Raw genomic sequence first — 16323 nt, 5'->3', positions numbered from 1 at the left:
ACTGTCTTGCAATCACAGCATGTGGGATAATTGTACATTCAGAAAAATTAGGGACTGCATGCAGTTACATCTTCATATATAACTGTCATGATCTCTATCTTGGTAACTACAGGTTTAGTTCTTTTTGCACTTTAAGCCTGGGTCTCAATTACACCACTCATGTAGGCATCTAGAACAGAGGTGAGCAAAATACAGCCTGCAGGCCAGATCTGGCCTGCCAGGCCATTCTATCTGGCCTGCAGGGCCCCTGAAAAATTTAGAAAATTAATATTTATCTGCTCCTGGCTGCCTGTCAAAGATGACAGGAGCCAGGGGTAGCAGGACCCAGGATCCCAGCCCCTCCCCATCCCCAGCCATTTTCTTGCTTCTCTGCCTGCATGCTGCTCCAGCACCACGTGGCTCCTGACGGCATGGCCAAACCACAGGAGCACAGGGCACGTGCCGGTACCCCGGGGCCAGGAGCAGGGGGGTGGGTGGGGGTTTAGCAAGGGAGGGACAGAGTATGTGTATGTGTGCGTGATCACAAGGTGAGTCCCACACGCACACCCCACCATACGCATGCACCCACACCCTCCCTCGCACTCCCATACATGCAGACCCCCACACCCACATCCCCTCACACACGCCAGCCACCCTCTCCCCACACACAGTCTCCCACAAACCACATGCCCACCCACACCCCAGATATCTACACACACACACATATGCTCCCTCACCCCACACCCTCCCCCACACCCGACATACCCACACACCCATAGCCCCCCACAAACCTATACCCACCCCATGACCCCACCCCCCACGATATACAAGTGTAACTTAATTTTAAGCTGTTGTTCAATCATCTCTATGTACACTATACAAACACATGTAAATCAGAACAAACATTTTTTTTAATGAAATTAATGTTGTAGGTGTTAGCTTTTTAGAATATAATTTGGCATTTTTCTGGTTCTGGGATGGTAAAAACCCTTGCTTAAAGGAGTACTTCTGGAGGGGCAAAGGGAGGGACTTCTGGTGGCAAAGGTCAGGAGTTAGGGGGTGGGACTTCGAGTCACAAGATGGCAACCAGGGGCTGGGGCACTTGTCAAGGGGTGAGGCTACCCATGTGGCACTTGATGGCTTGCCAAAGCTCGGTAAGCGGGCCTCCAGCCAAAATAATTGCCTGTCCTGATCTAGAATGATATACAGGAGACCCTCACCATTCATGGGGGATCTGTTCCAGAGATCACCATGAATGGTGAAATCTGTGAATATGTCAGGAGCCTGGCAGCAGCAGCGCAAGCCAAGCAGCAACAAGTATAGAGCTCCCACAGATGCCACCGACTCTGTTGGCAATGGGGGAGGGAAGAGTGAAGAGGAGTGTGCTGCATGGGCCCACTGAAGACTAATCTTGAGAGAAAAACTTCCCTGGGAACAGGGTGGCAGATTGATTGATCTGCAAGCTCAGAGGAGCTCATGATCCACAATGAGCGTTAATTGGCACCGCGCTCCCTCAATTACCGTTGCGGCAAGTCAGTTAATTAACCAAAGCTATAAGGAGAGTGCATGAGAGCTGGTGAGAGCGTGCAGGGAGAGAGTATGCAGGGAGAGAGCCTGCACGGGGAGATAGTGTGGGTTCAAATATTCTCACTGCGAATATTCGAAACCACGAATGGCGAGTCCACGAATGGTGAGGGTTTCCTGTATGTCTTCAGTTATTCTTTTCTTTTAAAATAATTTGTTAAACTAAATTTGGTTCTGGTAAAAATTGCCTGAAAGAAGTTATCAAGAATGACATTTTGTTCTTAAAAGGTAGTTAGCGTTGTTAGTCTGAAGTTGGGCAGAAGACAAGGTAGAGTTAAAAAATGAAGTCAACCTGACTGTCAAAAAGTTAGTACATGTGTATGCACCCTTATAAACTAACTAAATCAGAGATGCTTAAGGATTCATAAGCAGTAGCTTCTCATGAAGCAAGCTGCTACTGAGGAAACTTACGCATATCTGATTTAGTCTATAAGGGTGAATACACCTGTACTAACTTTTTGCCAGTCAAGTCGACTTAACTTTTTTTAACTCAACTGTCACAGTATACACGCGTATGTGAAGCAAAGTTGACTTAAATACAGCACAAGATAATACACTTTTGAGGTATATTATCTTGAGTTGCATTAGTTAAGTCGACTCTAAGTATGAGGGCTCACAAGATGGCTGCCAACATGTCAAAGAGATGTACGTGTGTATGCTCTGATGCGGCTTAACTTTAGTTGACTTAGTTAAGTCACCTTATTTTAAATCAACTTAGGTGTGTATATACACCCTAAGGTGCAAAACTACCCTGCATTCTGCCATTTTATACTTAACCACACAGAAGATAAAAATCAAAGAATAGCAGTGCAAGTTTATTAATATTGTTCTCATCTAATGTCTCTCAGACATAACTTGGAGAGTCTGTCTATATAAGCAAAAGGATGGGTTGATTTTCATCATTGTTTGTTCTTCTATTTTGCCACTCTATCTGTTATGGTACCTCAGTTCTATTTGCCTACCATTGCTGGGCATTATAGCTCTTTGTGGAAGAAGCCTTTCTATAGAAATAAAAGACTAATCTTGTTTCAAAAACTCTTCTAATTTAGTTGCTTTATGGGCATCCTCTCACAAAATGGGTAGTTTTGAGATGGAGGAAGGCATATTAAGGAAATTTTCACTGGTGAACTAAGAATGTCCAATTCCTTCATTGTACTTCTTGTAGTCAACTTTTAATTTAAGAGAATCACCTGTTTAGAAAAACCTCAGCTTTCACATAGCAAAAGCAGGTATCTCAATCTTATTTAAATATTCAGTTATATAAAACTATAAAATATTATTACTTCTGTGTTATTTTGTGAGACTCCTTTATTTACAGGACATGAATGAAACAATAGCACATCAACACAATTTCTTACTAAGTCACTGTTAACAGATTTAGATCTGTTAGGGTATAAACAGAAGTTGCTAAATGAAGCAGATCAGCCATGGTAGGACACGTCCCACAACAGCTGATCTGCTTCATTGGGCAAAACACACAGTCTTTCATTGTCCTACATTGGGCAAGTGCCTAATTCTGTGGGACAGTAGGCAACATATTCCCCACATGCCCTGGACAATCTCCAGGGCACATCTCCTTTGTAAGTGGAGAAAGCCAGGATTTCCCACTTACAGCTGGGAGGAGAGAGAAGAAGGCTGCAGTAGGGAAGCATAGAGTGGAGTAGGGCAGGGACGGGCATGGAGAGACAAGAGGTACAGGGGGAAGCTGCAGGTTCCTTCCCATACCTTACAGTCTCCCCTGCACTCCCCCTGGCCACATGCCCCTTCCCCTACCAAATGAGTTGTTCTGGGCCAGAGCAGGCAATGGCTCAGCTCCAGCTTCAGCCTCAAGTCTGGGTCCAAAGCCAAAGCTGAGCCACCACCTGCTCCAGGCTGATACTCAAATCTAAGATATGGCTTCCCACCCCCCCCATGCAGAATGGAGGAGAAATGTTGGCTTGGATTCAAGTAAATATGTTATTTTAGGTAACAGTAATAAAGTACAGATTGGAAATTCATTTTGGGATTTGGGTGTTTTTTTGTGTAGGTCTGAGGAGAGGAGACAGCTTATGAAGGATATAATTTTTTATTAAAAAATGTAATTTTAAATGTTATGGGTAAAGTTTTCCTCTCTGGTCTATACTTCTTATCTCTAATGCTTATTCATGTCAATGTGAGCTTCAGAATTGAACGAATACAGGATATGCAATTGAGAACAGAATGTCAAATAAGAAATAAGAATGTTTAATACAGTGATCAAAAGTATTGGGACTATGAGTATTGAGGACTCTATTCCTCTAAAATTATCTGACGGTTTTCACAGTGCAGAGTGCTATAGGCTTTTTCAGATGAATCAAACCCTTCTTTATTCATATTTTTTGTGGCTATAGCTCTTGGCTCCATTTTTACCTTACCTATTCATACAAAAGTTGGAAGACATTTCTTTAAGTGTATTAAGCCTGGAGACTCAAGCAGAGCAAACAGTTGATGTGAAAGAATTTCTCTGCCATTTCTGAATTGGGTGGACAAAAACAAAGGAACGCTGAGGCTGAAAATTATTTTTTCTTATGTTTCCAATATATTAATCTCTAGGACACACAAACTGACATAGAATCCACAGCTCAATGGCAATTTCATTTCATTACATATTTTTTAACCTTGTTTTTTGCCAATGTTGAGTCCTGGGTATGCAATTGAGAACTGTCTGTCTTTAACATAAAACAATGCGACTTTATTTTATGTAACTTCTTTCATAAAACTGTTCTCAAAATACCTCATAGAATTAAACGTGAAATAATTTAAAGAATTAAATCTACATGTAAATTAGGCATAAAAATGGTTAGATAGACTTAAATAGTTAAGAATACCTTAGGGTGAGAATTGAGATAAGAAACAAGGAAACAAACTGTTTTTAGAAGACATGTGGAAAGATACCAAGCAATTGAAGTGAATTAAAAGGAGCATTAATGGCAAAAACCTTTATACTTTTGAGATTGTGTGCCAGGACAGAGACAGCCTGGTACTAAATAAATGCAGGGAACAGTAAATGGAATGAAGGTCGATAAGACTGAGAGACATTTCTTTTTTTCTTAAGACTTCCAATATCTTTAGCATGATATTAAGAGCACCCCTTGATTTAGCACAACAGCATCTTCCTGACAGTCCTTTTTTATGCTCTTCATATGGTCATTAGAAGATTCAGCCTTTATAATTTTTAAGTCTGACAATCTACAAAAAGGCTTTTAGGATCAGATTCAATAAAAGATCTTTGTTACCCAAGTCCGAAGTTGTAATCTTGAAAACCCCCACTCAGCTAACCCTGAAGTTGCTTCTTTTGTACTACAGTTTTTGTTCTTACAATTCCTTAGGCTCTGAAAATTCTGGCTATGCACATGTAAAGCAGCACCTCAGCTGTGATAACTCATGCCCTACATCCAGGACTATTTGTGTCATTTATGTTGAATGAAATATAGTGTCTTGGGAGCAGGGACCAGATCTCTGGACATTTTTCACCCTAAATGAACACCCTAACAACTAGACTACAAAGACATTCTCTCCCTTTCAGTCTCTCTAGCACCATAAATTTTGAATTCTTGTTCTGCCTTATGGCATTCCTTCAACACAAGGTAATTTGCCCCCACCCAGAATAGCTGAGTCTTATTATGGCACTTCCCTGGGAGATGGGAGATGTGGATTTGAATCTTCTCAGGCCAAGGAGGGAATTGAACATGGGTCTCCTAATTTCTGACAAACTTTGAAGAAGAGTGAGCCTAGCTCAGTTCTTTGAAAGAATGGGCATGTCCATCTGCATTCAGGAAAGGGTTCAGGGTTCTGCGTCTCAAAAGGATGGAGTCTCATCCTTAGAGTCCTGAATAAGGCATCTAGAAAGATAGGATTTAAAATTCACCCCAGATTTCAGCATTTCCCTATTGGCTAACTCCAGGCAGTACTGTGCTGACTTTAGCTCACTTTACTAGATCTGGTTTTGAGGTACTCAAGCCTCCTGAACTACATGAGAGCTAGGGACAGACATTACACATAAACTGGTTTAAGTGATCAGAAACTGGTTTAAACCTGTAACAGAACAGATGTTCAGTGCACATAAACCAGTTTGAAAATGGCTAAAACCAGTTTAAGATAAAACTGGTTGAATGTAGTATCAGACCTAAACAATTTGGGTCAAACTGGTTTATGCAATGTCTGTCCCAGACCTCTTCCTGGTTTAAGTTAAACCAGACTCCCTCAGCATTCTGGCATGCTCTCTGGGCTGGGCTCTCTGCTCCACAGCAGACCTGGCCCCTCCCCTCTGCTCCCTGGCTGGAGCTCTGGCAGAGACCGCAGATATCTGCCTGGCTTCCCCTGCTCCCCTCCTCCCCTTACTACTCCCTGCTAAGCAGGGATTACTTTGCCTTACACAGACACATGTCGGCATAAGCTAGCATACCACGTGCTGGCTATAGTCCGTGCTGTGGGAGGCCGGACAAAGGCAGACAGGACTGTGTCCGCTTATGGCTTTTTGGAGCTAATCAACAGGTAGCTGGTAATGTCCATCCATTCCTTCCTTGGAAAAAGTTGTTTAAGAAGAGCTTGAACTAATGGAGAGAAGCTTTTGTTTTGTTTTCTTAATGGGCTGATAAACACTGAGTTAGGGGTGATAAACACTGTGTTATCAACTGCCTGCTGGGCTGCTCAGGACAGGGGGAACCCCTTCCTAATCAGTGTGTCCTGCCAGAGCCTGGCCACGCCCATCCCAGCTCAGCACTATGGAAGGGAGGGGAGGGCTGATGTAGCCTGAGCCACTGCATGTGCCTGCATTTCTGGGATCTCTGTGCAAGTACAAACCAGTTTAGCCTATCTAGGTTAGACAAACCTGCAAAAATTGAATCAATTCAGGCTCAGGCTTTTTTAATGTCTGTCCCTAGTGGGAGCCGAAGTATCCAACATAGGATTCTAGATTCTGTTTTTCTGGGCCAGGGGTCTGCAAGATAGGTATTGCAGTGCCTAACTGGTAGGTTCCTAAGTTCATTGTTAGAGCTGGCCCTAAAAACCTTCATTACTGTACTGTGGATCCTCCACTGGTAAGTGACGTAGAATTATTTCAAAAGGAATAGGTAAACTTTTGTGCAATATGAAGCCATAACACAGAACTTGGAAGATGTGAATTATGATTCTGTTCTCTTGAAGATGAGTTGCTGCCTCAGGATCCTTTACATTTTTTAATTCCTACACATTAAAGCATATAATTTACAGTATCTCCTAAAATATTTTATGTTCTTTCCTGTGTTGGTTCCTTACTTTTCTGTTAAGTAAGCAAAAATTGCCCATCGTTCAAACTTTTCCTAGAAAATTACTGGGTACAGTTCTCTGAAAATGGATCTTCCTTGGCCTAGCTTACAGTCAGGAAACACACAAGGTGTTAGTATTGTTTCTTCTTTTTTTAAGTAGTGGTTTTCCCATGGTGACTATTTGTAAATGTAGATGCAAGAACCAGAAGTATGGGAATAATAAGTACATACTATGTTGAAACATAGAATGCCCTGAAGAAAGAATCACTAAATAAGATAATCTTTTTCAAAAGGTAATGGATTGTTAGCTGAAAAACAAAGTATTTGTTGTTGTTCTCCTGTATTCATGAGCCAGCTAATAAGATTGCTGGCTTGAGAACAATCGGATGATAGGGAGCATTTTAACTAAGACAATTTGCTAAGTACTTGAGGCTATTAATATTGTCCTAGGTGACAAGTTCTTCATCTGCTAGTATAGTTAATCTTTTATGATGATTGATGATGATGATTACAGTGACCTAATAGGTCCTTCAATAAAAAATAGCATTAATTCTGCTTCTTGGATCTGATTACCATTGTATGAACTGGAGGAAATATCCACAAAAATGTAATTCAACACAAATATATTTTCAAATAGGTTTTCGAATTACAGGATCAGAATTTTCCTCAAAACAGTGTTGTCCTCACTTGCTTTCTTTTTTACTTCTTTATGCTCCCTATCCTAAAGGCTTCTGTCACTTAATCAGATGATGTTATTGTGTTTATTTTAATCTTTTTAATATAAAACTAGTGTTTAAAATGAGCCCAACTGAAATTAGAGCTCTGTTATGTGAGATGCTATATAAATATATATATATATAAAGAGAAAGAAACAGTTTCTGTCCCTATGACCTTTCAGTCTAAATCAGTGATTCTCAACTAGGGTGCCTTGGGAAACCCAGAGATTTCAAAGAGGAATCCATAGTGTCAAAAACATGCTGACCTGTTGTGGTCTTTCGGAGGTCTTTGCAACAGGAGAAGTGCTCTATTTATTTTTTCTGTACTCAAAAAACAAATAAAACTAAGAGCTGACATTTTCCAAGGGGTGCCCAAAGTCCTTCTTGGGATGCCTTGAGTCTAAAAAGCTCTAAATAGATTAAACACACCATTAGAGTCATAGATTTCATAGACTTATAGACATTAGAGACATCATGAGATCATCGGGTCCACCCTGCCCACCATAAGCGAGAAGTTAGCTGGGATCAAGTGACCCCAGCAAGAAATAAATCCAGCTGTTTTTTAAAGGAGACCAGAGTGCTTTTACCACATCTGGGGGGAGTTTGTTCCAGACCCTGGGCGCACATACTGTAAAGAACTTTTTTCTTATATCCAGACTAAATTGGCCTTCCTGGAGTTTATGGCCTTAGATCTTGTTATCCCTTGGGGAGCTCTGGTGAACAAATGTTCTCCCAGGTCCTGATGTACCCCTCTTACGAAATTGTAGGCTGCCACCAAGTTCCCCCTGAGCCTTCTCTTCTCCAGACTGAAGAGTCCCAAGCCCCCCAGCCTCTCCTCATATGGCCTTCTCTCCAGGCCTTGGATCATATGGGTGATTCTCCTCTGGACTCTCTCAAGCTTCTCCACATCCTTCCTGAAGTGGAGAGCCTGATACTGGACACAGTACTCCAGCTGTGGATTCACCAGGGCTGAGTAAAGCAGGAGGATGACTTCCCTGGTTTTGCTTGAGATACATCAGTGGATGCACGTCAGAGTTTGGTTAGCTTTGCCCGCCACTTCATCACATTGGTGGCTCATTCATCTTGTGATCAACCCCCAAGTCCCTTTCAGTCGTGATCCTAGTGAGCGTAGCACTGCCGAGTCTGAGTATGCTGAGGGTTCTTCCTACCGAGCTGCAGCACCTTGCACTTCTCTGTATTGAAGGTCATCTGGTTTTGGTCGGCCCACCTTGAGAGTGTGTCCAAGTCAGCCTGTATTCCCAGCCTGTCCCAGGTGTGATGGCCCTCCCACATAATTGGGTATCATCTGCAAATTTGGACAGTTCACATCTGACTTCCAAACCTAGATCGTTGATTGAAATGTTAAAGAGTTCTGGCCCAAGTACCAAGCCCTGAGGGACTCCACTGGTCACCCTGCATCATGTTGATTTGCTCCCTTCAACTAGTACTCTTTGGGTCTGCCCCCATAGCTAGGTGCCTAGCCATCAGACCTCATGATGATCCTTGACTGGAGAAGTGATGACAATGATAAATACTTGTTACCATTTTACGAATGATAAATAAGGTACAAAGGGATTAAATGCTAGAGCTAAAGAAGACTTAAATCAGAATTCTTCATTAGGCAACTATACATGGGCTAAGTACAGACAGCCAAAAAGCCTGAGGCTGAATCAATTCAGTCTTCACAGGTTAGTCTAAGCTGCGTAGAGTGAACCAATAAGCAAGTGAACAGACATTCACTTTTGATTCCGGAAATGCAGCCACCTGCCTGCAGTGGCTTAGGCCAGAAGCCAGGGGCAACTAGAGCATGCCTCCCTGCTTGGCTGCAGTGACAGCTGGGGCCAAAGCTAGCCCACCCACCCTGTGAAGGTGGTGTTGTGGGGCAGGTGCAAAGCATCCTGGGAAGCAGGGGGACTGTGAGTTAACTTGAATCTGGAGGGGATATGGGATAGAAGTTCAATAAATCAATTTAACCTAAATCAGTGATGTCTGATACTGCATCCATCCAGGTTTATCTTAAATTGGTTTTGGCCATTTTGAAAGCAGTTAATGTGAGTTGAACTTCTGTTGTGTTGCAGATTTGAAATGGTTTCTGATCACTATACCCGTTTATGTGTCATTTCTGTCCCTAGCCATAGGCATTGTATGTCTTAAATATAAGGACCTTGCCCCAGAGGGTAATTTAGTTGGACCAGGTAATGTGCTTAGGAGCCCTATACCATACGTGCAAAGACTGTGGAGTGTCAAGAAGTAATGCAAGTTTAGGCAATTAAGCATGCTGCAGAGAGATTGGAGAGCTAGAGGCACCTGTAAAAGGTGACTAAGGGTGCAGACAGAACTGCAGCTCCCAGCTATAACTCAGAACAATTTTTGCAAAGTGTTCTGAGTTAGTTACCCCAGACCAAACAGAAGTTCACTGTTGGTTCTGGAGGTTTGGTGGGGGGGGAATCTAGCTGCAGGCTGGGAGCCTACAACCAGGTTCCCAAAGCAATGGTCAGTCTCTGCTATTGCTCGCTGTTTTCAGAATGGGAGAGGGGAAAGGCAGTGGAGGGCACTCATTCTTGGGGTTCCCCAGCTGGTGCTGAAGGGTGGGGTAGATGATTTGGAACCCCCCCCCCATTTGGGGAGGGGGATCCAACATGCCCACCCCACCCTCCAGGGGGGAGCTGAAAACTCCCAGACTGAACTCCATCTGCTCCCTTTCCTCCCCTCCCATTTTTAAAACATCGACTATCTTGGAGGTTCTTAGACACTAGATGCAAAAGATACTACATTTTGAAATGTCTTTATCTGATACCTCATGTAATGAAAGGTCAGATTTTTACCCGATCAGCCATTTCTGAAGCTGTCTGAAGTTGTGCATTTGTGTTTGGTCACAGCTATCAACTGCTTTCTGATGCAAATCAGGTGAACATTGTCACTTCTGTCTGCACCTTTTGAGAACCCAGAGACCCCCATAGAGGTAGCCAGAAGGAAACACTAAAACACAGGGGTATATCTAAGCTCCAGCTTCAGGAGCTGAAATCCCCTGATTCAAACTATTAGGTATCTCCATTTGTTACCAATTCATAAAGCCTCATCTCACTTCTGAGTATAGCCACCTAACTGAAAGAGGAGCAGCTGGTGAGGGGTCCACCTTTTATACAATAGCTTTGTTAGAGCACTTGCCCAGGTAATAAGAAAGCTGTATCTTCTCTCCATCATGATGAGATTTGAACCCATATATCCCACTTGAGAGGAGAGCACCTTAACTATTAGGCTTTAGAAAAGGCTAGGTGAGGACACTCTCTGTCCTTCCCATGGAAGCCAGGCCCCTGGCCAGATATTCATTGGACTGGCAGGCAAACAAGCAAGAGTATGCCTGCTTCTGTAGCCTAGTGGCATACTGGTCCCTGTTATCAGATCAGAGTATGTGTTCAATATTAAAACAATAGAAATAGTCCTGGCAGCAAAGAATGTAACTCAGGACTACTTCATACCAAGGGAATGCTGGATCTGAAGCCAAATGGGTTTGAAAAGCTTGCGATAATTCAGAGTTTTCATTTCAAAATGTTTCAAGCACCATTTAACAAGGTGATCCAGTAATAATTTTCCTTATCAATTTAACTCAGTAATATTGATACTTCACTTTGAGTTGGTTTTCACCATCTATAATCCATTATCCTACCTGGGCTAGATGGCCATTGAGTACTGAGTTATAAGTTTATAGGAGAAAAAGTTAATTGTCCTTAAAAGGAACAATCTCTCTCTCTCTTTCTCTCTCTCCTTTTCCTAGACAAATTGCATATTTTAAAATCTGTTGTGAATCATATACACTGCAATTCCCAGTGCTTAATTGAGACCAACCCTTAAAGCATGTAGATAGCTCATATATGGTCTGTATTGCTCATATATGAATCATATAGGGGTCTGAGGACACTGACAGAAATAAATTAATAATAGTCTATAAGAAAACAACATTAATCTTAGTTATAATAAAAACCAAAACTGAGTGGAACAAACATTCACCTCTTGAGAGAACAAATGGACTTACAAATTGCAACTAAAATTAAAATGTATCTTATGGATCTTTGTAGCTTGAATATTTACAGTGATCTTTATGAAAACCCACTTTTCCATACATATCATAAATGTAAACAGATGTGCTGCATGCAGCAGAGTTTTTTCCTGAATGAGACTGAGCAACTCTATCTAGCCTTTATGGAACTACAAAATCACATCAAGAATTAAATAGACTGGGGGCGCATCTACACAAGATGTTGACTGTGCAGTAGCCTAATAATACTGTGTAGTAGTGTTTCACAGCATGGACAGTACTAATACACTACTGCATAATATTATTAGGCTACTGCGCAGTAGCATCACTTAAAAGACGTTCACCAGCACTACTGCACAGGATTTCCAGATACTCTGTATTTATTTAGTACTTGCTAATACAAGTACTAAATAAATGCACAGTACCCACTGTGCAGTAGCGTCTTGTGTAGACATGCCCTAGATGTTGCAAATGTACTTCCATTATTTTATGTCTGTCCGGGAAGATTGAAGTCAATAAGATATTCTTTCTTATGAAGAAGGTTTTTCATCATAGTTATCTCTTCATAGAAAAGGAAACTCAAAATACTTGAAGGGTCTTAAATGTACATTCTGTTGAATAGCAGTGAACCATTGATGGCAATGTTTTTGCATTGCAGACTCCGTTTCCTGGCAAAGGTAGGATAAATATATAAAGTTAAATATAGCAACTGCAGTATGGATAGAAGGAAAAACTGAGCAAATTTCAGAGTTCCTGAAGAGTTTGCTGTTTTCTGTATGAGCAACGGTCATATTCAAGCATAATAAACTTCAGTCATTTTTCTTTAAAAGTAAAAATACTGAAAGATGCTGTTTTATTGTTTGTTTACATGCATTCAATTACTTATTTTTTGAGTGTGAAGTAAACCGTTTCCCCTTGCTAAAGTTGGTTGGGAAAGGGAAATAGTATGAATGAAAAAGCAATGGAAACATAGTAGTAGTAGTAACAAAATGCCTACTAATTTGGCTTGTATTTTTCATTTTAGGAAAAGCCGCTGACCAAATCTCTGCAACGAGGAGAAGATCCCCAGTTTGATCAAGTAAGTAATGTTTTGAATAATGTTTATTCCTTGTGCTTGCTGTTTCTTAGAACCAAAATTGACCATTATGTCTTCATAATATTATAATGCTATGTCATTTGGGGAATCAAAGCCCTTCATTTAACTTGAGGTAATAGACCTCAGAATTCTTTATCTATGTATCAGTTTGCCTGAGGAGTTAGGAAGCACTTTGTTTTTTCCAAAATCATCAGAACCTCTTTTTTTAAGTACATTGGATAGCCATATATTATTTCCTCTGAATTATTTTGTACTCTGAGAAACAAACTTTGTCTTTTGGGAATATACCAGATTGAGAGTTCTGTTTCAATATTAGAACATGGATATAAGAGTTATTTCCCAGTGGTAGTCCCCAGTTCCTATTTTATCAGGACAAATGAGGACATTGCTCTAAAATTAAACATTTAACAATCCCTGGACATGTCTACATGAGACACTTTATTACTCAGCAGACTGAGTTGCTGCACAGTAAAGCATCACCATCTACATGTATGTGGCAGTTAGGGTGCAGTAGACTAATTTGCTGTGCTACCAAATAGTCCAACAGATATAAGTGGTATCTGGCAGTGTAGTAAATTACTGTGCTTACCTTAAATGTACATGTAGACAGTGATGTTGGGATTAGTTTACTCCAGCTCAAATTGATCCTGACTATATTCAATTGCATTAATTACACATGTAGACATGTCCCCAGTCTCTGTAGTTAATTATGTTACACTTTTTCATCACTGAGGTTATAATCATACAAAACTTATGTACATACTTACCATTATGTATTATGAGTATTATGTATTATTATATTTATCTCATTAACTTTAAAGTTAAGCACGTGAATGTGTTGTCATGATTAGATCAAAAATAGGAAAGGAAAAATTTTAGAATACCTGTAATAATTTTATATATCGGATCATATTTTTGCTGCTTATATCGGAAGTAAATGCTGCTGCCAATAATCGGTTTCTTTAACAACAACAAAAAAAATAAATTTTGACACACAGTTATACAATTTGAACTGCACCTCTTCTTTCATGGATATATAAATAGAGTTGGGAACAAAGTATATAGTTGCCTGAGATTTCCTCTTACAAGACAAACGTTTCAGTTGTTTATAACCTTTCTGAACTTAAAATATCTAGGATGAACATTTCCATGCTGGGAGTTTATCTTGGGCTGAATTATTTTGAATAGTTTTAACACTGAAGCTTCATATTGGTTTGCCCGTGTTAAAAAATGTTGCAATCATTTTGAAAAGCTCCAAAGTCCTGTGCTTTGAAGTAAAGACTTAGAGTTTGGCAGGGCAGTTCGTTTAGCTAAAAGGGTGTGCCTCTGGGCTACACTCATGAAAATCTGTGCAAATTATAATTCACTTCATGATTTAAGAAATTGTCATTCACACATATTTAGTAAAACCTGTTCATGTTCAGAATCTCTGAAGATTTTTATTAGTAGGCATTCTGCAACTAGTAGGTTGTAAAGGTGCTCTGCAAAACTGTATAAATGGGCATTTAGCTTTTGCATCCATTTGATGTTTCATAGAGAAGTAAGGCTGGAAGGGACCTCAAGAAATCATCAGTCCAACCAGGAATCAAACTTGCAAGCTTGGTGGTATTAACCCATGTTCTAACCAATTGACCTAAAGGGCTGCATTTTATTATTAAAATGTATATCTTATGTATCCTGAAATAATTTAGGGTGATTGGAGCCAAGATTATGAGGGGAAGGGATTCAAAACAGACTCTTTCAATTTGGTGTTTGTTTATTTTTTTTAAATTAATTCCAACATGTAATGTACATTTGGGAGAAAGAAACAGCTGACCAGGAGCAAATTGCTCCTGGTAAGCCCAGGCAGCATGGGCTGGGGAAACTGTACCCTCCCCTTGGCAGTTGCCTCCCAACCCTGTGCCCCAATTGGCCGATTAGGAGAACTCCTCCTGTCCCCTGGATCCCAGATCTGACCTCAGTGCCCCCTGCCAGCCCAGGACTGGCACTCAGGGGAGTCTGAAGTTCCCCTTGGCTGCTGTAGGGGGCAGATCAGGGCAGGAATAGTCCTGCACTAAACTGTTCCTGTCGGGAGAAAATTTGCTCCTGTCGGGCACACATGTAGACATGCTTTTGGGAAAAGCTTCCTACACCTTATTTTAGTGTGCAATAAACTTACAGTGCATTAATAGCATATGTAGATGCACCAAGTATAAGCAAAATGCAAAATTACAAACAGGAAAAATCAAAATAAAAAGCCTTCTTGCCAAAGATCTCCAAAAGTGGATAATAATTCAGAATGCCTGACCTACTGGGTGCCAAGCATGAAACATTTCAAACAGGCCTGATTTTCAGAGAGTGGGAACTTCACACTTTCTCAAAATCAATCAGTCTCTCTGAGGTTGGGTATCCAGAATTGGGGCAGCCAGAATAACCGATCACTTGAAAAAACATTCTTGGCCTGGTTGCTTCTATAGATACTGTAAAGAAGCAAAAAAGAGCATGCCTAAAGAATCCTTCACCAGTAACCTTTAAAAGACAGCTCACAAAAGTGTTATAATTGTCAGAATATGCCCATAGGACCCAAGAAAATTCATAGTGATTTGAAACATGGAAAACCCTTGTTCAGGTCACCCAAACTTCCTTAACTCTACTTCAGTACAGCTTTATGAGAAAATTCAGGGGCCACGTCTAAACAAGACACTACTGTGCAGTCATTACTGCACATTTACCTAGCACTTGTATAAACAAGTACCGAATGAATGCACAGTAACCTAAGTTACCATGCACCAGCGCTGATGAACACCTTTTTTGTGATGCTGCTGTGCCATAGCCTAATAGTACTGCGCAATAGCGTCATGTCGCAGTTTTTGCAACATGATGCTACTATGCAGTAGTATTGGGCTGCTGCGCAGCCAGCGTTTCATGTATACGTGGCCACGTAGTCTTAACTAATCTTTGCGGTCCTGACAAACAGGTGCCTCTCATCAGTGGCCACAAGAACTAAGTTGCCTATACAGCCTGCATTTTTGGTTTATTTATGTAAAGTTAAAAAGATATGTTTTTGAAGTTCCTGAGGAGGCAACTGTAGTAAAGTAGCTATTGAAGAGCATGGAGGCTACCATCCCTGCAATTCCCTGCAAATTCCTGCAATTTTCATCTGAATCAGGCAAGAAATGACAAAGTTATACGCATTTTCATGATTCCCCCTTATAGCCTATGGGCGAGATGTCGAAACACATTAAAACAGCGAAAGTTTCAACAAAACAAAATGAAACAGTGCTTTGAAACAGCAAAATAAAGTACTGTCCCTTTGAAACACTGAAACGGAACTCGAAATAGTTTCATAGTTTCTAGGGTCAGAAGGGACATGAACAGATCATCAAGTCTGACCCCCTGCCCTGGGCAGGAACAAGTGCTGGGATCATAATACCCCAGCTAGATATCTGTCCACCCTCCTCTTGAAGACCCCCAAGGTAGAGGAGAGCACTCCCTCCCTTGGGAGCCCATTCCAGAGCCTGGCAGCCCTAACCATAAAGTAATGCCTCCTGGTATCAAGCCTGAACCTACTCTCAATCAATCTGTGGTCATTATTCCTTGTTATCCCATGTGGTGCCCGGGGAAACAGAGCCTCACCTATTTTCCGCTGGTCACCTATTTTCTGCTGGA

At 41.1% G+C, this 16323-nt stretch overlaps 1 protein-coding gene across 1 annotated transcript in view; it reads left to right on the top strand.

The window, feature by feature from the left end:
- Window positions 1-12657, top strand: part of LOC102371997 (protein furry homolog) — a gene marked incomplete at its 3' end in the record, with an annotated part of 123645 nt that extends 110988 nt beyond the window's left edge. The window contains exon 3 of the mRNA XM_025213628.1: window positions 12604-12657. Within this exon, the coding sequence (XP_025069413.1) occupies window positions 12604-12657 (54 nt within the window). The remainder of the gene's footprint in view (window positions 1-12603) is intronic.
- Between the last annotated feature and the right edge of the window lie 3666 nt (window positions 12658-16323).

The sequence above is a fragment of the Alligator sinensis genome, unplaced genomic scaffold (genome assembly GCF_000455745.1).
Source record: "Alligator sinensis unplaced genomic scaffold, ASM45574v1 scaffold406_2, whole genome shotgun sequence".
NCBI classification, from domain to species: Eukaryota; Metazoa; Chordata; order Crocodylia; family Alligatoridae; genus Alligator; species Alligator sinensis.
This window is presented reverse-complemented; position numbering and strand designations above follow the sequence as displayed.